The sequence below is a fragment of the Cebus imitator genome, unplaced genomic scaffold (genome assembly GCF_001604975.1).
Source record: "Cebus imitator isolate Cc_AM_T3 unplaced genomic scaffold, Cebus_imitator-1.0 Scaffold278, whole genome shotgun sequence".
Taxonomy (NCBI): domain Eukaryota; kingdom Metazoa; phylum Chordata; class Mammalia; order Primates; family Cebidae; genus Cebus; species Cebus imitator.
This window is the reverse complement of record NW_016107593.1, coordinates 1,856,512-1,880,568: the sequence shown is the minus strand read 5'-3', so window position 1 is coordinate 1,880,568 and position 24,057 is coordinate 1,856,512. Positions and strand designations below refer to the sequence as shown.

Below are 24,057 nucleotides of genomic sequence, written 5' to 3'. Positions count from 1 at the left end.
TAACTGGCGATTGTTGTGCTTTATTTGAAAGACTTATTCCTCCTTCTTGTTTTTCTCCTAGGACCGCTGAGGTTCCTCTCCCAGACAGAATCTGTCACAGCCTTCATGGGAGACACAGTGCTACTCAAGTGTGAAGTCATTGGGGAGCCCATGCCAACAATACACTGGCAGAAGAACCAACAAGACCTGACTCCAATCCCAGGTGACTCCCGAGTGGTGGTCTTGCCCTCTGGAGCATTGCAGATCAGCCGACTCCAACCAGGGGACGTTGGAATTTACCGATGCTCAGCTCGAAATCCAGCCAGCTCAAGAACAGGAAATGAAGCAGAAGTCAGAATTTTATCAGGTATTGCAATGCTCTTTGTTGTCTTCAGACTGATATTCTCTGGAATAAGTTGAAAAACAATTTTTTCTTTAACAGATATTTCTAATTGCTGTAAGTTCTGTATTGGTCATTGCGTTTGGTTTTTTATTATTTCTTTCTTGCTTGCTGAAGCATTTGATGAGATTTTGCCAAAAGCTGTTCTTATTTTTTTCATGTCTAGTTGTTGAAGTTTCTGTAGAAACAGATATCTTTCCTTTATTCATTCACTTGTTATAACTGGTAAGCATTTCTCACATATTTCATTTTCCTCTGTTAATAGTCTAACGGGTAGTAGTTTTTATTCATTTCAAAGGATGAAGATGAAAATTAGCAATGTTAAGAATATTCCCTAAGTCAATATTGAACAATGTTTTTATTTGTTTAATTTTTCTAGACCAGGATCTTACTCTACTGTCCAGGCTGAATGCAGTGGTATGATCACAGGTCACTGCAGCTTAGACTTCCCAGGCTCATGTGCTCCTCCCACCTCAGCCTCAGTACCTGTGACCACAGCCCTGTGACACCACACTTGACTAATTTTTTGTATTTTTTGTAAAGACTAGGTTTTACCCTGTTTCCCAGGCTGGTCTCGAACTCCTGGGCCCAAACAATCTGCTTGTCTAGGCCTCCCAAATTGCTGGGATTATAGGCATGAGCCACTGTGCCGAGCCTGAACAATCATTTACTTGTCCATTCCTACACTTATTCCTGAGAAGCACTGTGGTAAGTACTAGGTATGTGGCAGTAACTAAGACTGTCCCAGAGTTTGGCCCATTAAAGTTCTGGGTGGACATATACATGTAAGTAATTACAATAGAGTATGATTGGTATGATGGTAAGAAAAAGTCATTTCTCTCCAACTCTTATGTTCTCTTGTCTGGCAAATCTCTAAGACACTGGCCTCATTTTCTGATTCTAAATAGTCAGGGTTGGATTGGATGTTACCTAAGATCTCTTCTCTTCTAATAACCACTACTGTAGTATACCCATGTAATGCCTACTTTCTCTTTTAACCAAACTTTTAAGACTGACTTAGATGCTCTTCTGAGAATCACAAAAAAGGTACACACTTGAGTAATTGGAACTGACTACATCTTAAAGCATGGATGTTGGCTTTGGTCTCCGCACTCTTAATTGTGTGTAGTTACAACAAATACTTCAGGTATGCAGAGAGTAGCATTCCTGTAATTCTAAAAGCAAATTGGAAATTCAATTGAAAGTTTCCAGGTGCTTTAATGAGGACATCTCTAAAACTTCTTTCTCTTTTGTATATTCTCTACTCCATTAGTCTACAGGGATACTGACTTAAATGTATCAATAACTATTGGCAACACTTACATTTCATCCACTAGGCAATAACAGAAGCAAAGCTAGCATTTATTCCCAACACATACAAGCATCTATTTATGTACCCATTACATACACAAAATTTAAAATATTTATATCATGTATTATTAATAATGCATCTGTTGAGAATATCAGATAGGAAGCCAAGGTAAGATGCACATAAAATTTGCAAGAATATGCTTATCTTAGTCTGACAGGGAAGTCTGTTTTCCAGTGGTATTAAGGAATCAAGTTGAACTAATGAAATATTAAATGTGAAATGCAAAGTTTTAAAAGACACATAGACATAATAATCATATGCCAATTTACCTTTATTTGTTCACCTTGCAACAGCCATTTGCATTGCAATCCATAGAGATTTATTTAAAGCCAAATTTGGTTTTACTGATATGCCTAAAATAGAGAATATGTTGTACTTTTGAGATGCATGACTATTTTTTAGCTGAATTGAAACCGATTTTTTTGTAAAGGCATCACATCAGATGAGGATTGATTTAATTCTATGAATTCGAATATAAACCTCAGAAAAAAGTATAAGTTAAGATATTACATGCACGTGTTCCCACACGCATGCACACACACACACACAAGTTACTGTCATACGTGGCTAAACCTGTCTCGTATGCTAGCTGCCAAGTAAAGAACTTGCTAAAGGAGAATGTATTTAACACATCCTCAAATTTGCAAGTTGGTTTAGAGTTCAAATTCACAGATGAACAGTAAGTACAAGATCGAGAGCATGAATGAGTAAATGAATGAATGAATGAATGGCAAATATCTGCTTTTCTTAGTTGCCACTTAGGGTTCTCTCATTTTAAAAATCATCCTAATCCTTTCTGAATCAATGTCTACTCTCTGTAAGTACCATTTTGAGGCCGTAACAAATTAAATATATAATACATGTGTGTATACATATTAATAATACATGCATGCACATATACACATATCATATTAGCATGACTTAGGACTATTAAATATGGTGCCAGATGGTTAGAACTCTTAAAAAGTATATCTTTTTTCCAGAGTCACTAAATCACCATGTTGACTGATGAAGTTATTTATATCTTGTTTTAGTTTGAGACATCGGTAGCTGTTAATGAGAAATTTTGCAACTTTCCCCTAAATTCATTTTTACCATAGTTCATAAGAAGTGTTTGAATGTATGTATGTGTTTATACTTATATAATTCTAAATGATATTTAATTTAGTATTCTTACTCAAGTCTAAGTAAAACTTATTTCAGGTTGCCTCTTTTATATATCAGGTGTCTTCAATCACCAAGTAATGGAGGTCTATTAAATTCAGATTTTAACAGACAGTAGTTTTAAAGTGCGATCTTTCAGCACAGCTCTACTTTATTCATTAAATAAATAAATACGTTACTGAATGAACTTTTGAGTGAATCTTATGTACCTGGCTTCTTGCTGGTTGCTAGGAATGAAAAAAGCTTACATACCCTACAAAAGCTTACAGTCATGGGGGAAATAAAGCCAGTAGGCTGAGCTGTAAAAGAAGAAAACACGGAGCACCATTGCCCTCATAAGAGAAATACCAACAAGTAGTAGCTAGACAAAGAGAAATATACACCATGGAAAAGAGCATCATGCGCAAAGCATAAGGAAAATAGAGATCAAAAGCTTTTCAGGAGAACTGCATATATTCTGTTTGACTGGCTCAAAGGCAGGAAGCGATAAAAGGGAAGAAGCTGGAAGGAAGCGAGTTAAATGGTAAGGAGGATGAAGTGGAATGCTACAACGTTCATCCTGGAGAGAACTGACCAAAAGCAGCTACTAAGGAAGAATCAGAAAAGATCCAGAAATGAAGATGTTTGGTCCTGGAAACATACCACATGTGGCATATGGGTGAGGGGATGGAATCCAGACTGTGATGAAAGCTGGTTAGTTGCACTGTTCATTGAGACTGGAAGTGGGAGAGTAGTGTTATTGTGTTTAAAACAAATTACAGATTATTTAGAAGATATTTCCCATAAAATTTTATCTCTTCCAGATTAACATAATTCTTTGTTTCATTAAAGGTAAGAAAATTAGTACCTAGTTTCATTTGTTGATTAATGTTTTAAGACAAATTGAATTTTTGCTTACAGAAATTACACATGTGTAACAGAATCAGTAACAAATTGCTCTAAAGTGTTTTTAAAAATTTCAATAACAAAACACTAAGTCAGAGTTGAGATGTTTTAAAATGTCTTACTGTGTGCGATGGTGAACATATGATGAACTGAAGCAGCTATTGTGGTTGTCAAGTTCACTTTATTCATGTCGCATCATGTCTGAGTGCCAAGAAGGAGATTGAATTGAAGAATTATAAATCTGGTTTGGGCACTAGGTTGACTAAAATTACTGGCTTACACAATGGAATTCCTATTTTAGTTTGCTTAATGGCCTAATTGAATTGATCAATTGGTAATTCAATCTATTGTTCATTTGTTTAACTACAATTAGATGACTCTGAGTCCTGTATAGACTTGAACTAAATATGTATCTAATTAGAGTCACTGGCTTTTAAAGAAATAAATTTCACTAAAATATGGCATTTTTCTTTATAATTTTTAATTGAAATACATATTAGCAGAAACCATTCTAAAATACATCTTATTTGAAAGGAAAATCCTACCTTTAGTTTTAAAACAAGTAATTTTAGATTTTTGTTCATCCCTAAGAATTTGTTACTCAATGGTACATTAAACTTTTTAGTTTTAATAAATATTATATTTCAAAACTAATCTATTTTCTATATTTTCTGTAAAAATATATTGTAGTTACATGATAGAAAATAGATTCCATTTTTATGGATTAGTGATCCATATAACAAAAAGAACACATTATTTGCTTTTAAAATTTATTATCAAGCCGGGTAGTTAATTCATGTAGCCATATGACTAACGTAGAGAAGGGCAAATTCAGGCACACAAATCTAGTTCCAAATGAACATAGACAAGGAACTAATTGGGAAATCAGAAGGTTTTTTATAGATTATTACTTTCATAGATCGTAAGGGAAGAACTGTTTATAGAATGATTCCAGTAGATGATAAATCTGGAATGAGAAGTTGAACTCACTGTATGGAGATCCTGAAACTCCATGCCTAGGAATTTAGACTTGATTCTATTTGTTGATGATTGAGCATCACTGAAGGTTTTTGAGCAATGAATATATGACATAAACATACACCCCAAAAACAAAAGGAAGTGAACAGCATATTAAGCTAATGCATTACCTGATATTTTTCTCTCATAAAGATTTTCTACTACATTGTAGGATTTTCTCATAGTGTGCTTTCCTTTTAAAAATCTAGTTTGAATAAAACTTTTTCTTATACCAGGGAATAAACAGAGTACACTTAGCCTTTCATAGATTTAAGATGGATACAATGGTTTCTTGTGCTCCTCTCACTTATACTGGGAAAAAATGAACTATATGATCATATTGTATTTAAGCCATGTGAAGTCCATGTTTCCTAGATATATCAGATTTAATTCAGATGGCATGAAAAGTCTGCATATGGACTATCACAACCCATTTCCATGGATTCTGCTCATTTTGACTTCATATTGACCAGTTTACAAATATTAAAAATTCCCAATTTGAACTACTGTTATAATCAGTGGTTAATATTGTGGGGTCTGACACAAATTGATTAAGTACAAATCTTGGTTTAGCTACCTAATAGTTGTGCAATTTAGGGCAAGTTACTTAATCTAAATCTTTATCTTATAAAATGTAGCGAGTAATGCCATTTATTTCATAGGGTGGTTGTGAGGCTTGAGTTTGACAAGCCAAGTACAATGCTTAGAACTTCAAAGCCCTCAGTAGCTATTATAATTATCTTAGCATTTTAGAGTTTCCAGTTTTAGATAATTTGATTTCTGTGTGAAGATTATTTCTCTGGTAATACATTAACTGATTTTGGATTCTTGGTATCATAAGTATTAATTTGTCTATTGGTAGTTCATTCCAAATGCTTTCGGCTGTTTATCTGCAGTCCTGGCACATTTCTGCATTTTATTTTCATATCTAAGAGAAGTCAGAGTTTCTTGCATCTCTTTCCTCTCTGGTAACTTATTGCTACATGATTTCACCTTTTTTTAACCTTTCCAGTAACATTATTTTCCTTTGCTGTATGATATGGTACAAGAGGAATTGGTTTAGAAATAGGAGTCAGGAGATAAATAAGCTTGATAGTATTTGATCTTCATTACACATGAGCAATCCTAATCCTCTCAAATCCTTAGTTTCCTTATCTGTTAAGAGAAGAGTGTGGACGACATCGACCTTTTCAAATCTTTTCACTACAAAGGATCTCATTTATTATTTCTCCCCACATTCACCCTCAACTCTGCCTTTATAATCCTAGAGTTTAAGAATTCAGGTTTGCAAGACAAAACATAATCCTTAAAAACCACAAGGCCATGCTATGACACAATAATTAATGATCAAAAATCAATTTAAAAAAAACATGGGATTATTCTATTTTTAGATTCGTAAAAATATGTTTAAGTTAGTTTATGCTGTCACTCAAATCACACCAAAAGGAGATAGGACATCTTTTATTATGTACAACTAAATTCCATGTCATTCTGTCTGTGCCCCTCTCCACAGCAGATAACTTTATCCTGATCTCTTTGGGAACCAGGCCTAGGCACAGCAAAAAAGTAAACTGACAATCATGTTGCAGTGGAATTAGTTATAGTAGGTCAGGTTATTTAACCAATGTGAGATAACCAAGATAGCCAGTCTTTCATGTGGAGCTGATTAAATTCCATTCAGATGTAACAAAGCCTAATATGTTGGTAAGCCTAAAATGACTTACTGTTGATACGTAGACCATTTCTGTTTGATTCTGAATTAAAATGTAATTCTTCATTTCCAAGTGCTATTTGGGGAGACATCAACAAGACTCAGGATTCCAAGCTGAAAATTTAAAAACTTGGGGACTGATTACATTTTTCTTGTCATGTTTATCATTCTAAAATCAGTGATCCTCCCCCTCTGTAAATCTGTTTTTTTTGTTTCTATTTTCATCCTTGACCTTGAGTGATGTTAGGTATGGATTATATTATATTCTGTTGGCTACTGTTCCCTGAAAAGTTACTATATCTCACGAGTTCAAAAGCAAAAACAGTATATTTGAGATTGTCCTCCACATAGAGGAATGGATATTTCTTGGAAAGGAGAGAACCTGTTTTTTTTCCCAAGAGTCTAATTCCCAAGGGTCTAATGAGGCCAAAAGATGATCATTTCTGCATTTACTTAAGAATGTGACATTTAACAGCCCTAGGTGGGTCATCTTAAGGGCCAAGCAGTCATCTGTTACTCTCACATGAACAAGAAAGCCTCCCTGAGGGTGTGTGGAAGCCAAACTTGGAACCCATGAAGCAAAAGTCACCAAAAAAATGGGGAAAAGACCTGTGGAGCTTGCTTCTTTCTCTGGCCTCATTTGCCATCAATTTGTTCCTGGAACTCAAAAAAAAAAGGACAAATTTAGTCATAAGTTATGGGCATGCCTTTATTGATTCAACACTGGCAAAATGGGAAATCATCCAAATGCCTCGGTTTATTACCAAACAACAAGAGCCAGAATCACAAACATTACTTTTCTGGAAAGTTTTTAATGGTGCTTTATGCATAGATCTATAAATTATGAAGATTTTTGGATCTTCCAAACTAACTTTGACACATTATAATGGCAACATTTGTTTTCTGGGATTCTACTGTCAGCTGCAAAATTTAAAAAAAAAATCTAAAAATATAAAAAAAATCACTTCCTTCAGACTTGCTACAAAATGAAACTGATAGACTCGAAATTTGCTGTGAGACACAAGGGGTAGAAGCCATACGCCAGTGATAAGAATAGATGCTCTCCTTTCTTCCGCCAGACTCTAACTAGAAATAGCAATATGTATGTGTACATGGAGAAAGAAAGAGGAAATAAGAACAGATGTAGGAATATTTACAGAGAGGGAATGTCATTTTTAGTACTAAATTGGTGTAAACGAGGAAAGAAAATAAGAGAATCCTAGAGTGGTGAATAATAGCTCCGGAGAAATGGCTCCTTTCTCCATGTTCAAAGCTCCTTGGCTTACAGCCAGATGGAGTTTTTCATTTTTTATTAAATAAATTCTGATTCCTGTGATCAGTTTGGATTAGGCTGGCTTTTCAATAAAGAATATTCTAAACACAGAGTTAGAAAGAGTTTCATGAAATTTTTTGCTCAGAGCACTTATTAGAGTACCTGCTGGTGTTTGAAGGCTCATGGTACCTGCTGAATTTTCTAAAACAGAACTAGATGGGGGAAGGCTACGCAGCCAGCAGGTGAACAGTAGGTTAGCTTGAAATCAAGGATGCAGACAGAACAAACTAGCTCTCTGAAGTTAAATTAATTTGTAGCTCTTATGCCTGGGGAGAAATCAAAGAGAATACCCCACCGTAGCCTGCAGTGTCCTTTCATTTCCATTTGGAAATGTGTTTGATATGCTATGGAGGCAGGAATTTAATAAAGAAAGCCAAGGAGCACACAATGAAGAAAGGCTTTTGTATTTAGAAACATATAAATTAAAAGCAGCTACTGGTTATTTTGAAGAAGACAGTTATTAAGTTGTAAAAACCGGTATTTTTTTTTCTTGCCAATGCAGATGTCAACAGTTCATAATTTAATTTTTCTGTGCCTCAGTTATTCTTCAGATTCACCGCCATAAGTTTGGTGTTGAGGTTTCTAAATAAATGTTTGCGGAAATGGCCCTGTTAAAGGAAAGTCCTAGCCATCACTGCATGAGCATAAGTTCTAGTTTACCCAGGATTGTTCCGATCACACCCAGCGTCCTAAAATAATTGTAAGGAGTGTGTGTGTGTGTTTTACACTCTAAGAAGTGTTCCAGGTTTAATACTTTATATGGCCAGCCTGGTCATCCACCATGAGGAAAGACAAAATTATGTGGCCCCTAAGGCATTTGGGAAAATTGATGAATGTGGAGAGTGAAATATGCCTCTCATCAGGCCACACAGACTCAATTCAACCATTGTAATGTTTTAATGTTTTTTAAAATTGTTTAAAAAGAAAACATTCTCTTCACTTTCACTAATACACCTTCCCTTCTTTAGTGCACGGGGCCTGATGATAGTTGACTTTTTGTTTCTGAATATATTAAGTGTAAATAAATGTGTCGGGTTATATGATCCAAGATGCTCTTAGACTTTTAACAAACTATTGCTGAAATACAGTAATTGAACATATTTAAGTTTTGCATTATCTTCTCAAATGCAAAATAAGACAAAGGGGGCAGGAGAGGCAAAAAGAGGAAGGAAGGAAAAGGGGATGGGGGAAAGAGGAAATATATTTTATCAATTTCTACTTGAAAGATATAAAACTATTTTTATGTTGAAGGGAAATGGGCTTCCTGAGTATTTCAGAAACATGATTAATTTTATGAGACTGTGTCTGCATTTGTTTTCAAAGTATGGTAGGTACCTAGAGCTTTGGAATTTCTTGAGATGTTTTCAGGGTATCTGCAAGGTCAAAAATTCATTTTAATAATAATGCTAATATATCTTTTGAGTTTTTTGTTTTTAACCATGGTGGCTTAAGAATATCCATGATAAAGCAGTGAAAATTATTAATTTTATTGTCTCAATCCTTAAAGTATATATATTTTTAGTATTTCAAATGTCAACATAGAAAAAATACGCACAAAAAAATGAAACTATAATGGGTTTTGCATGATAAACATTTCTGAGATCGCTTGAGTTTCAAGTTGGACTAGCTACCTTTTTTTTTTCCTTCATGAAGCATCATTTTTACTTGAAAGGGCAGTCAACAGAAAAACTTGCTATTCAGACTTGAGTACTTGTTACGCATTTCTCAAAAATGAACAAAGTGAGCCAGCTACTTCAAGGAAAATAATATTTACTGCCAAGAATGAAATTCAAGTTTTTAAGTTAAAATTAGAAATTTGTAACACATGCATCTGCCACTGGGAGCTTGACAGCTTCCCAACAAGTAAAACACCTTTCTGATGGGATTGGTGGTAAGAGTAGCAAATGAGATTTTTCGCTACTCTATGAATGCGTCAACATTGAGAAGATGTGTCTAATCCAATGTACCACTCCAAATAACCAGTGATTGATGTGACAAAATCATGCATGGGTAAAAGATCTATTCAAAATACCAGCTAAGTCAACAGATACATAACATAGTATAAAATGTTCATCAATATGGCACTAGATTTCATATTGCAACTTTCAAGACACTGCTTATTGAGTTTTGCTAAAGTATTCAAGGATATCTCTACAGTTATATGAAAAGGCTATCAAAATACACCTCCCTTTTCCAACTATATATTTGTTTGAGATCAAATTGTTTCTATGTAATTCTACAAAAGCAACATAACAGAACAACATGAATGCAGAAAGTATTTTTAAATTAAAGCAATAAAGTTTTAAGATTTACAAAAATGGAAAGAACTACCACTATATTCTCTAATATTTTTGTTCTGGAAAATACAGGTTTTTAAAAAGTTATTATTTTTGATGTGACAAAAATAAATGATAGACTAGGTACAGTGGCTCATGTCTAAAATCCCAGCACTTCTGGGGGCTAAGGTAGCCAGATTGCTTGAGCTCAAGAGTTTGAGACCTGCCTGGGCAGCATGGTGAAACCCTGTCTCTACAAACAAAAACAAAAACAAACAAAAAATATTGGCTGTGTGTTGTGACATGTGCCTATAGTTCCAGCTATTTGGCTGATGATTTGAGCCAGAATGTCAGAGGTTTCAGTGAGCCAAGATCATGCCAGTGCACTTCAGTCTGAGCAACAGAGTGAGACAGACCCTGTTTCAAAAGAGAAATGAATAAATATTTAATCAATATTTTAAAAATCTGTGTTTTGTTTGTTTTTGAGACAGTCTTGCTCTGTTGCCCAGGCAGGAGTGCAATCGTATGATCTCAGCTGACTGCAAACTCTGCCTCCAGGGTGCAAGCAATTCTCTTGCCTCAGCCTCCTGACTAGCTGGGACTACAGGTGCCTGCCACCACACCTGGCTAATTTTTTGTAATTTTAGTAGGGACCAGGTTTCACCGTGTTAGCCAGGATGGTCTCGATCTCCTGACCTCATGATCCACCCGCTTGCCTTGTCCTCCCAAAGTGCTGGGATTACAGGTGTGAGCCACCACGCTCAGCTAAAAATCTGTTTTGATTTTTAGTATGGAACATATTCGTGGCTATAGCCTGTATAACCAAAAGCTAACGAGCTTCAAGGGGGCCATCAGTAATTTTCAAAAGTGCAGAAGTTCCTGAGACCCAGCCGTTTGGGATTCGCTGTCTGCATCATTGTTCTTTGTTGTAATAATTATAGATTGATCATCCTCAACCCAGATAACAGATTAAGCTAAAGTAGGCCAATATTTCTATTTAGAAAAAAGTGAAGAGGAGAGAAAGGAAAGAATAGCAAAGGCAACATATTGCCATAGGGTAGTTCCACACTTTAAGGCAATCTGGGTAGTCTGAGATCAGTATCACTGCAATGACTGTTTTTCTTTATTTCCATACTATCCTCTTGCTGTCTGGGAGGATTAGCTGTACTGCCACCAGGTTAATAAACAGACCAGTTCAAAGAATCAGGTTAACATTTTCTCCCTAATAGGAAAATGCTAAACTGGGTTGGAGTTCAAGCAAAGCATTACTGCTTTTAATCAGTTTAGAGAAGTAGTTGCATAATTTTGTGCATTTATGTTCATGAACATCACATAAAAGAGGTATGCTTTTGTAGATTTTAATGACAAAATTTGACATTAGAAAAAATCTTTTTTTTTTTTTGCTGGTTTGACTGTAAAGCTATTGTCAAATATGTTTTCTAGAACCCATATTTAGATTTTTCTTTCAGTTTTATAATATGTCATACATACAAATATATGAAATATATGTATACATTTTAAAAAGGAAAATGACCATGTATGTACCTGCCAACCAACTTATGAAATAGAACATTAAAAATTTGCATTCTGATTCCCTTTCCTGTAATTAAACTATGTTCATTAACTTACTGGGAAAGTCTTTATGTTCTATTAGCCGAATAACTGCATTTGTATCTGAATAGTGGGTTCCCATATAACCAGAACACAAATGATTTTTAATCAGTAATTATTAATTTCATCATAGTTCCATTAAAATCGATTTAGTCAACATGACTCACAACCTAGAATTTTAAATTCACATCTCCTAGGTCTTTTTAATCTGTACTTACGGAGCTTGGAGGAAAAACTTTCATTTGCTCTTAAATATGTGCCTTGAATATTGGTCATTAACTTTTATAATTGTTTGCTCCTGGTACAATTTCTATATACTTTGAAATACTAGAGTTTAAGATAACTCTTTAAGAATACTACATGTTATTTAAAAACCTTTAGGAAAAAACACAAGAGTCCAAAGTTGATAAAACCATCCTTAATTCCGTCATACAATGTTAACCTTGAAAATTGCATCTTTATCCTCCTCATTTAAAAATATAAATATACCTTTTTAATCCTCTTCTCCAAAACTCATATTTTTAATAAAGGAGAAAAATACAGCAGATATCAAGTTTAATAATATTTCTGTAGAACATTTTAGCAGTGCAAAAACAAACTAGAAATCAAACTAAAATAACAAGAATAGTTACTCGATATTTTAAATTTCAGAGATCTTGTTTTCATTTTTATGTATATATTTCAGTTATTTTTTGTAGCATAGAAACTACTATAAAAATCTAGTGACTCAAAACAGTAATGATTTATGATTTCTTATGATTCTATAGTTTATCTCAACAGTTTCTCTGCTGGTTTCACTTGGACTCACTTACGTGCATTTGGCTGAGAGAGAGATTTCAATACAGCCTCACTCATATGCCTGACAGCGAGTGCTGGCTGTTGACTGAGGGCCTCGATTGTTCTCCATGTGCCTTTCTACCCTCCAGTTGGCCAGACTAACATGGTAGTGTCAGAGAGAGCAATGGCAAAAGCTGCAAGGCCTTTTGAGACCTTAGCTGCAGAGCTCATGCAGCATAACTTTGACCACAATCTTCTGGTCAAAGCAAGATACAAGGCTAGGCCTGACTTACAACAACAGTAAAAGGCCTCCCTTTTGGATTAAAGAAGATTAACACTTTTTAAAATCATATTTAATCTAGTACAATGTTGCAAAATATATGAACTATTTACTATTAATGAAAAATTTGATTATCTTTTGGGGGAATTTTCTTAGTATTTGAATTTACTAAATGATACAAAGAAATAGCTTGAGGATATAAAAATCATGTTTTTCCAGCAAAAGCTGACATTTTCATATAATTAAGGTCACAAATTCCAATGCCTATGAAGCCACAATGGTAACAAATGTCACTGAAATGAGCCAAGTCAAGGTTGGGGTAATTTGGACTATATGTACTCTATCTGAAAATGTAATAGTAGATGGTTCTCTTTTCGCAATATAAGCCCAGTGACGCCTGGAGCATTGATATTTTAAGACAAAGATTAAATATCGGCAAGCAACTTGGTTAAGTTCAAAATGAATCTAAAAGTTACCTGAAAAGACAAAAGACCCCGAATAGTGAGCACAATACAGAATAAGAACAAAGTCGGAGGCTGGACACTACCTGATTTCCAGACTTATTATACAGTTACAACAGTGGAGATAGTGTGGTATTGGAAAAATAACAAGTCAATGGAACAGAAAAGAGCTCCTAAAAATAAACCCAGACAAATACAGTCAAGTGATCTTTGAGCAAAATCAAGTCTGGGGAGAAAAAACAGCCTTTTGAACAAGTCCTGCTGGAACAATTGAATGTTCATATGCAGAAAAAGGGGGAAGAAGAAAAGAAGAGATAAGAGAAGAATCCAGGCATACCTTTCACAAAGATTAACTCAAAATGGACCATAAACCTAAATACAAACACAAAGCTATAAAACTTCTAGAAGATACTGTAGGGAAATTGTAAGTACGCAAATTCAACAGTGCATTTGTAGATATAACATCTAAATAATCTGTGAAAGGAGAGGTTGATAAGTTGGACTTTATTAAAATTAAAAACTTATCTTCTACAAAAGACCATGTTAAGAGAAGGAAAAAACAACCCACAGACTGAAAAAGAAAGTTTGCAGAGCACACTTCTGATCAAGGGCTTCAATCCGAAACATACAACAAACTGTTGAAACTGAATGATAAGGAAAGAAACAAACCAATTTCAAATCAGACAAAAGATCTGAACAGACACCTCACTAAGGAAGATATAAAAATGGAAAGTAAATATAAAAATGTGATTAACATCATGTCATTAAGGAATTGCAAGTTAAAACATCTCTTACATACCATGACACAAGTATTAGAATGGCTAAAATAAAAAAAAAAAAAATGGCGATAGCAAATGCTGACAAGGATGTAGAACTCTTTTTGCTGGTAGCAATGAAAAATTGCACAGCTGCTTTAGAAGACAGTTTGGCAGTTTCTCACAAAGCTAAACAGTTTTACCATACGATCTAGCAATTGCACTCAAGGTATTTACTCAATTGAGTTGAAAATTTATGTCCTAATAAAAATGTATGCTTGAATGTTTGTAGCATGTAAACATTCCACCAAAAGCTGGAAGCCACCAAGTTATTCTTCAATAGATGAATGGATAAACTATGGTACAGCTAGACAATGGAATATTATCCAGCAATAAATATAAGTGACCTATCGAGCCACAAAAACACGTGAAGGAATCTTAAATGTGTATTGCTATGTGAAAAAAGCCAGTCTGAAAAGGCTATGTACTTTATGATTCTAGTGATATGACATCTTGGAAAAGTACAGTTGTAGAAAAAATAAAATGTTCAGTGGTTGCCTGGAGTTTGGTAGGGCATGGCAGGGGTGGGATGAATAGGTGAAGCTCAAGGGATTTTAGGATGATAAAATTATTCCAAAGGATATTGTAATATGTATATAAGACATGCATTTATCAAGCCTGTAGAATTATGAAAAAGGGTAAACCATAATGTAAGTTATGGACTTTAGTTAATGGCAATTTATCATTATTGTTTTATTAATTGTAACTAATATACCACACTAGTGTAAGATGTTTATAATAGGAGAAACTGCATTGCAAGGGATAGGACCTGATATATGAGAATTATCTGAACTATCTGTTTAACTGCTTGGTAAATAAACATTTTAAAATATTAAACCGATTTTTGTGTTGCATGATTTTTTTTTTCTGATAAAACAAAGTAAAATAGTTTTGAGCTGAAAGCCTTGGCTGGGAATTGTGGCACAGCCCTGTAATCCCAGCACTTTGGGAGGTCGAAGAGGGCAGATCACCTGAGGTGAGCAGTTCAAGACCAGCTTGGCCAACATGGTGAAACCCAGTCTCTGCTAAAAATACCAAAAGGAGCCAGGCGTGGCAGTGCACGTTTGTAATCCCAGCTACTGAGGAGGCTGAGGCAGGAGGACCGCTTGAAGCCAGGAGGCGGAAGTTGCAGTGAGCCCAGATAGCTTCACTGCACTCCAGCCTGGGTGACAGGGAGAGATTCTATCTCAAGAAAAAAAAGAAAAGAAAAAGTCTTTCTTCTGTGGGTAAATTAGTAGCATTATTCGTAGGTTCCAGGTTATTTCTTTTAGCTGGATGATTAAATTAAGTAGATCTTACTTGATGTTTTTAACAGGGATTATTGTAGAATCGTATTACTTAGTCTAAGTTGCAGAAACATTTCTACCGGGGAGCAGGTGGTGGAAGTAAAATATCCAAATGCATAGGCCTCTATAATAAAGACAACTATTTGTAAATACATATTTTGGGAACTTTCCTGTTCAGGAAATTTATCGTTAAGCCGTATTTTCTTTCAAACCATGTTTACTAGATTTGAAAAGTCACTGAAGAAAGGAAATGAAGCATACCATCAGCAATTTTCAAAAGTTTTGAGACATTTTTCTACAATATTGATATAATAAAGATGAACACATTTGGAAAATGCTTTCAATATTTTCACTGTGAAGAGTATTTATTTTTGTCACTGGAATAACCAGAAGCAGATGCGGGAAGACTAAGAAAGTGTGAAGTTTTCTTTGTACACAGAGAGAGTACTTTAGATAACAATTACTATCCCAGCTACTAGCTTGAGGATTGGTATCGTTTTATTACCCTGTGATCCACCTGTGTGGAGTTGGGTCAGGCTAACGAAGACTAAGGATAATGTCAAATGTGTCCTAGGACTTCTCCTATTTTATATCCTCTCTGATCACCAGCAGCTCATGCTTATGACCCAATTGGGTCTATCCTTCCTTGGCGACTCTTTTCACCCTGATCCTAGTTTAAAAGACAGCATTGCCTCATCATCTTTGCATCCAGATTTTGCTTTGAGTTTGCAAAATGACAGATTATAGGCTAATTCCACTGAATGAATTAGGTTGAAAATTGCTTCAATTAAGCCTTCCTCAGGAAATGTGGATTTTAATGGTTACCTGAAAACATAGCATCTTATCTCAACTAAATAAACTTTGAGTGACAAAATTTTAGTCAACAGGTCTGGTCAGAGGATATTGCCATGAGTAGAACAGACTCCTCCAACTCTCCCTAACCATAGATATGACTGGTGTTGGTGTGTCCCCAGGTATTATCAGTGGAGCTTATATAGAAGGGGAAATAGAAGCTGCTGTCAGCAAGCCTACCTGAGCATTACGTTCTGGGCTTAGACCTTTGTGGACTTTTTGCTTATTGTACCTGATACAATCTTAGCAACTTTGAATGAAATGCATTTATGATTGAATCAAGACTTCCTAGGTTGCATCAACACTGCTTTAGTTACCTTCTAGTAAAAGTGAGTAATATTCCATATATATATAACTAGTAAATGCATCAGATGAAGTAGAAGGATGCAGAGTCCTTCATTGACTCAGGGTCTCAGGTCTAAGGGCAAAGTGAATCTTTCAAATGTTGTGGAAATTTTTAAAAGCCAGACACTGCCATACTAGTTATAAACCAATTTAAGTCCTACAAATGTAACTTCCTTTTCTAAGAAAGCAGTTATTTTCTCAGCACCTGTGTATTCTAATTCTCAGTACCTGTGTGCTATTTAACACAGTTCAAATATGTCAAATTCTAATATATTTATCTTATTTTCCAAGCCACAGAAGCAGTAAACAATGTAGAAGAAAGTGGAATAGATATGGTGGTAGGCAAACTGAACATATCAAGAAGTTCTAGATAATAACATTTAGAAAAGTTATTAATATTTTTTTCTGTTCTCCAATGCTGATAAGTAAACAAGGCCTATTTACTTACGGGTAGCCTCAGAAACATGAATAGCCTCAAGCTGGTGCCCTATACCATGGCCTCATCAATAGCTAAGAATATTCTAATGTCATAATTCTATAAACTGGTGATGAAAAAACTCTTAGGAGTTTATAAATTTCATTGGCATCTTTTCAATTTTTTTCTTTCCATCTTTTGTCTTGTTAGGAAAAAAGTTTCAATGTATATCATTTATTTTTGCAATGTTTTTCATACATTATGTAATACTATGTTTTTCCCTCTTAGATCCAGGACTGCATAGACAGCTGTATTTTCTGCAAAGACCATCCAATGTAGTAGCCATTGAAGGAAAAGATGCTGTCCTGGAATGTTGTGTTTCTGGCTATCCTCCGCCAAGTTTTACCTGGTTACGAGGCGAGGAAGTCATCCAACTCAGGTATTTCATTTAAGACTTTTGTAAAGTCAACTTTTCTATAGTATATGCTGCTATTTACTTTCTCTAATTTGATATAGCAGTACATGGTTTTTCATAATAATTGAGTATTCTTTCCACATTTCTTGGCATGATGCAGTATATGAAAGACATTTAGCCACTGGTATGAGAAGATGAGGAAAAGACCAAAATTCATGAGACCAATTCTTAAAGGAAACTAAGAAAAAGTCAAGGTTACCTTTGAGATGGTCCTGCACAAAAAGTCTTTAGATACATTTTGGTGGATTCCATTATAAGAAAGTAGTATATAGAGAGGTTTGATCCTTAATTTTATGTCTCGCATACAAAAGATAACTCTGTGGAGTGATGAATATGATCATCAGTTCGATTGTGATAATTTCACAATGTATACATATACCAAAACATTATAGTGTACACTGTAATTGTATGTAATTTTTATTTGTCAGTTGTACTTTAGTAAAGCTAAGGGGAAAAATGAAACTAAAATTTTCTGAGTTCAAATATGTAGCATGTCATTACAGGGCTTGAGCAATTTTTTTTTTAGCTCCAACTATATCACTCACTATCCCGGCTATAACAAATATTTAAGGGAAGGCAGGAGAACTTGGCCAACTTTGAATTGCTCGAACATTAATAATCAGGTACAGTTAGAAAGTAAATTGTCAATAGAATGGAATAGTTAGTCTTTCTGATGAAATAGATCTTGCTTAAGGAATTAATTTCATTGATTTTGAGGACTGGTGTTTTCCTTTTTAGCATACCTACTTTCAAAGAGAAGATAAGTTCATCAATCATAAATTAATCTTTAAATTTTATTTACCTTAAATATTTAGATAACAACAAGGCATGGTATATGATATTACAATATTTCTGAGAACATTAGGACACCCAAGAAATCCAGTTACAGTTTCAGCACATCAAGGTGTGTTCTCTGGATATAGCCAAGCCCTCTTACTTCAGTATAAAATATGGCTTTGTACAAAAATCACTAAATTGGATTTCAGGACATTGATTTTCACTCCAGAGTACTACTTCTCTGGACCTTGAGGTTCTCAAATCCAAAATGAGATATTTGGACTAGATTATCTACAATTTATAGCACTAAAGTTAGTTTCAAGTTTAATCTACTTCATTTCTTTGCTCACTACACACAACCTTCCAATGGGAGTAGTTTACCTTGAGTGAAATTTTGATCAGTAATCTTGACGTTATCACACCATTATCATATAGAGTTTCTTTCTGATGTCTTAATTTGAGCTTTGGTGGAGGTCATTTAAAGCTCTGAGTATCTTGCCTAATATATATTTGTGTGCTCATTTACTCTACACCTACTCTGTATCTTACAGGTCTAAAAAGTATTCTTTATTGGGTGGAAGCAACTTGCTTATCTCCAATGTGACAGACGATGACAGTGGAATGTATACCTGTGTTGTCACGTATAAAAATGAGAATATTAGTGCCTCTGCAGAGCTCACAGTCTTGGGTAAGTTCATGGTTGGAGATGAATTTAGATTGTACCTTTCCAAATATATCACTGTGATGCTTTAAATGCTCATCACTGAATTGTTTCCTATGTTTATTAGTGTGAAATTGCAAAGTCTCCGTACTCCACACATTCCTTTGCTTTGCTCTGATTAATTGCATAGGGGTTATATGCCATGTTTGAATACATATTTATTGATTGGAAGCCAGAAATATTATGCTTTAGTCAAATTGTTCCAATGATATAGCTGAAAAATACCAAAAATTATTAATGGCAGATGTGTTGAATAACAAATATGAGATTCCAAAATATCATATCTGGGAAAATAAATGAAGGAAAAAAATGAAATTGTGCAAAATATTTGTTCTTGATGGAAAAAGGCAGATGTTATTTGAGATGAATGACAGGGTTTCTGACATTAAATTCAGTATGTTGGTAAGATTGTTTTATTAATATGGAAATACTCTGATGGTTATATTGAAAGTGAACCATTAAAATCAAGTATATGTAAGGAACAGTTTCATAGCAAGAATATAATTTAAGGAGATTTAAGGAGCACTGAGGGGTTTATTATATTCCAGAAGGCAGAGCTACCCTTGCGTCATCGCAAGCAAATAATTCTTATACATGGTAGATATTCAAACAAACATGTTTTTTATCATTTACTCCAGATTTATTTTAACTAGTTTTATTTGAATTACATAGTTTAGAGAAAGTGCCTTAATATTTGGATTTCAATTGCTTTTTCTCTGTAACAACAAAAAATTGGTTATGAGTATTAGGAGTTGTTCCTTAGTAATAAATCTTTTTTGCTTTTTAAAGAATCCAAGAACAATCAGTCTATTTAAAAGTTAGCAAGTAGAAATAAAAATTTGTTATATACTGATTATATCTGCTAACTTATACTATGATATTATTATCCTATCCATTTTGCTTTTTGTCTTTAGAGGTTATTCAAAAAACACTTTCATCTGTGGATACAATGGTAATAAATATCATGGGTTAGATAATGAAGTTACTTGTTCTTTGATCAAATCGTAAACATTAAACTGGGAATGGGCAAAAGACTTAAACTCTGAATTTAGGGGTGGTATTATACTAACTAAAATATTAGCTGCCTTTAAAATGGCACAATTGAATTCAATCTTATTTTATATGTTGGTGAGACAAAGAAAATAGATAACTTTCATATTTGTAATGCCAAAACACAGTAACACAAAATGGGTATAATAGAAATTGTATTGTGTTGTATATTCTTGATCAGTAGGAAGATATGGTTATGGAATATGCTAGAATTTACACTGATCATAGACAAACCTTTACTTGCAAAAAAGCATGAGGTCAAACTTTATTTCAAATTAATGTACATCATTTTGATGTGTAATGCTTCATTGATATCCAGGATAAATATATGCAGATACTGATTTCTGAGGATAACCTAAATTAGCCTCTCTATATGTATTGGCATACATGTATGTACTTATATTGGTATTTTTTCTTTATCAATTGTGTAAATTGTTACAAGATAATTAGATGCTATTTGATACATATAAAACTATCCAAAGATGCAGAAGAAAATATTTAATAATTTTTTCCACTGCAGGCATTGCATTTCTATCCCTCTGAAGTGAATACTTTTGGTAGCCTGGCATGTTTTATTCCATAAATATTTTCATGTTTCATTGATGCACATATATGCTCACATAAAGTTCTGTAGTGACATGACACTTGGATGCTTCTTTGATTTTTCCTTAAGCCAGGTGATTAGTCTCTATTACAATACTTCTAGTGAACCTTGACCAGTGTTGTTATGTAAAAAATATTTTCTATAAATATTGAAAATAAGCATCCAAAAATACTCAACATTAGTAGTCATTAGAGAAATGAAAAATGAAAACCACACTGAGAACCACCATCTCAACCAGTCAGAATGTCTGTTATTAAAAAAATAAAAAAATAACAGATATTGGTGATGTTGTGGAGAAAAGAGAAAGAGAACGTTTATATACTACTGGTGTAAATGTGAGTTAGTTCAGCCATTGTGGAAAGCAGTGTGGTGAGTCCTCAAAGAACTTAAAACAGAATTACCGTTTGACCCAACAATCCTATTATTAGGTTTATATCCAACAGAATGTAAATCATTCTACCATAAAGATACACATGCATGTATGTTTATTGCAGCATTATTCACTATAGCAAAGGTATAGAATCAACCTAATTGCCCATCAGTGGTAGAATGAATAAAGAAAATGTGGGAAAGTTACACCATGGAATACTATGCAACCATATAAAAGAATAAGATAATGACCTTTGCTGCAACATGGCTGGAGGCATTATCCTAAGTAAATTAATACAAGAGCAGAAGGTCAAATATGGCATGTTCTTATTTATAAGTGGAGGCTAAACATTGAGTACACGTAAACACAAAGATGTTAAGTATGTCTTTATGTACTTCATGTTTAGTTTTCAACATGGGACGCTAGGGCCTACTGAGAGTGAAGGGTGGGAGAAGGATGAGAATCAAAAAACTACCTATTGAATGCTATGCTGATTACCTGGATGACAAAATAATCTGTGCACCAAACCCCAGTGAGATGCAACTTACCTATATAACAAACCTGTGCTTAGACCCTTGAATCTAAAGTAAAAATTTTAAAAACGGCAATATAAATGAATGTAGTATAATATTAGCATGTATTCATAATATAATCTTTGTGTACATATACATATGTAAAACATGTATGTATGCATGTACATATGTATATGTGTATATACGTACATATATGTAGATATATATACACATAGATATATTCAAAACAGCATTTACTGAGTTCAAACAATGCGAGGTATTTATTCATTATAGTATCCTCTGTGGGAGGTAGGTAGGTGGAGCCCATTAAATAACAATGCTCTTGGCTTCTGTGATCCTGTGCCAATTGAGAAATGGAAACAAGAGAAAGGCAGAGAGTAAGTCCATCATCACCTTAGTTTGTTGAGGAAGCTGCCATTGAGCATGTGTTTTGCATTGCATGGGAGGGACATGCCCATCTGGTCATGGGCAGTGTTATCTTGGCAGGATGTCAGTCAGGTGACAGCTTGTCCCATTGCCTGGTAGCTGGTGCCAATGGAGACCAGTTGCTCTCTCTAGTCAGGCCTGTTACCAAGAGAGAACAGTAGGTGAAAGGTGTTTCTTCTAGCTTCCCGGCTGCTTAAATTATCTGTTTCATTTATCCTGATCCAGCCTCCCCTCAATCCAAGAAAGGGTGGGTATTGGTGAGTGGTGAGGTCAGAAGTCATTCGATCAAGGAGCTTCCTCTCTAGGGAAGAAAACATCAGTATTTAGGAAGAAGTGTTCAACATCTATCCCCACAACCTTAGGTGTTACTCTCAATCCCGTTTTACAAATGAGGGCATTTTGGCATAGAAAGATAAGTAACTATCCCACGGGAGGATCCAGATTGAAATCTAGGCATCCAACTGAAGAGTCTCAGGTGTATGCTTTACTATCTGCCCTGTCTACTCCACATATTCTTACTCATCTTTTTTATTTTTATTTTTAATATTCCTGAAACAGGTATAAAAGGAAGCAGGTTTATGTGATATAAATAAAATAAATCTGAAATTTCAGTTTGGTCAATAATTAGTTATATAATCACATAAAATAAAATACATGAACATAACGTAATGATCTTGACAAAGCAGAAAGGCTGATAAGGGGGCAAGGAAGAAAGGAATACAAGCTGTTCTTTAAGAATGAGGTTAAAACAATTGCCATAATTAAGAATCTGTACACACAGAGGCACATGAAAAGTGTGCTCATTATTGGACATTGCTTATTTTTTCCTGTAGTTTCTTGCTTACTCCAAGTGGTGTACCATTTGTATAATCAGAAAAGTAAATGTTGGTGGTATAAAATTTGACATATTTATGGTTAAACAATGAGATAAATAAAAATGTTAGAAGTCATAAAATATTGAGGCAATTATGCTCACATACGCATAACCCAAAGACCCGGACTTTGCAAACACATGCACGTGCACACACACACACACACGCACTCACATGCACTCACACTCTTTCTCTCTCTCTCTCTCTCTCTCTCACACACACACACACACTTGTTTTCTCCATATAAATGAAATATATGCTATATTGTAACCTGACTTTCACTTCAGGATAAATCATGGCATCTTTCTTTGTGTGTGGCTGTGACACATGTGTATCTTCTCCATTTTTAATGTTTTTTCCTTTTTGAGACAGGGCCTTGCTCTGTTGTGATCTTGAACTCATAGGTTCAGATGATCCTCTATCCTCAGCCTCCCAAGTATCTGGGGCCACACCTGGCTATCTGGCTATTTCTTCTTTCCTTCTGTCTTTCTTGTCCTTCCATGTGACCATCTCTCTTCCCTCCCTCCCTCCTTCTTTTCTTCCCTCCCTCCTTTCTTCCCTCCCTGCCTCCCTCCCTCCCTTCCTCTTTCACCCCCTCCCTCCCTTCCTCTCTTTGTCCCTTCCTCCCAGCTTCCTGGCGTTTTTCTGGGTTGGGTTATATTGGCCAGGTTGATCTCAAACTCCTGGGCTAAAGTGATCCTCCCAACTTGGCCTCCCAAAGTGCTGAGATGATAGGCATAAGCCATCACACCCAACCCCCAGGTTTATATTGTGGAACATTATCTTGTTTCTTAGTTTTAATTAAGCGAGATGTGGTAGCTGGCCCTGTAGTCTCAGCTACTCAGGAATCTGAAGGAAAGGATCTCTTGAGGCTAGGGGTTGTAGTCCATCCTGGGCAACATAGCGAGATCCTGTATCTACAAAAACAAAAACAACACACTAAGTTGATTATCTTTAAGTACCTTTGTCATTTATTTGCTAGTATCTGAAGGGAAAGTATCCCAGAAATACACCCTCATCAGCAGAGCAAAAATTTGCCTCTCTTCATAGTGCATTTTTCCCCACAGTTATATCTATCTAAACATTTTATAAAACAGAGTCTCCTAGTAAGTATTTACATTCCTATTAAATTAAGATTTCGCTTTATAGTTTTCTTGGACATTTACATTTTGCATTTTGTGAATTTGCTATCAATCTTCTTTAACCTTTGTACATTTATTCTTCCTGTGTTGATTGCAGAAACTCTTTAT

At 34.8% G+C, this 24,057-nt stretch overlaps 1 protein-coding gene across 4 annotated transcripts in view; it reads left to right on the top strand.

Annotated features, from left to right (window-relative positions):
* The window catches only part of DCC (DCC netrin 1 receptor), a 1,206,315-nt gene that overhangs the window by 576,762 nt on the left and 605,496 nt on the right, over positions 1-24,057 (top strand). For all 4 annotated transcript variants that reach the window (XM_017501124.2, XM_017501122.2, XM_017501121.2 and 1 more), the window contains exons 3-5: positions 62-346; positions 17,268-17,418; positions 18,783-18,919. In XM_017501124.2, the coding sequence (XP_017356613.1) occupies positions 62-346; positions 17,268-17,418; positions 18,783-18,919 (573 nt within the window). The remainder of the gene's footprint in view (positions 1-61; positions 347-17,267; positions 17,419-18,782; positions 18,920-24,057) is intronic.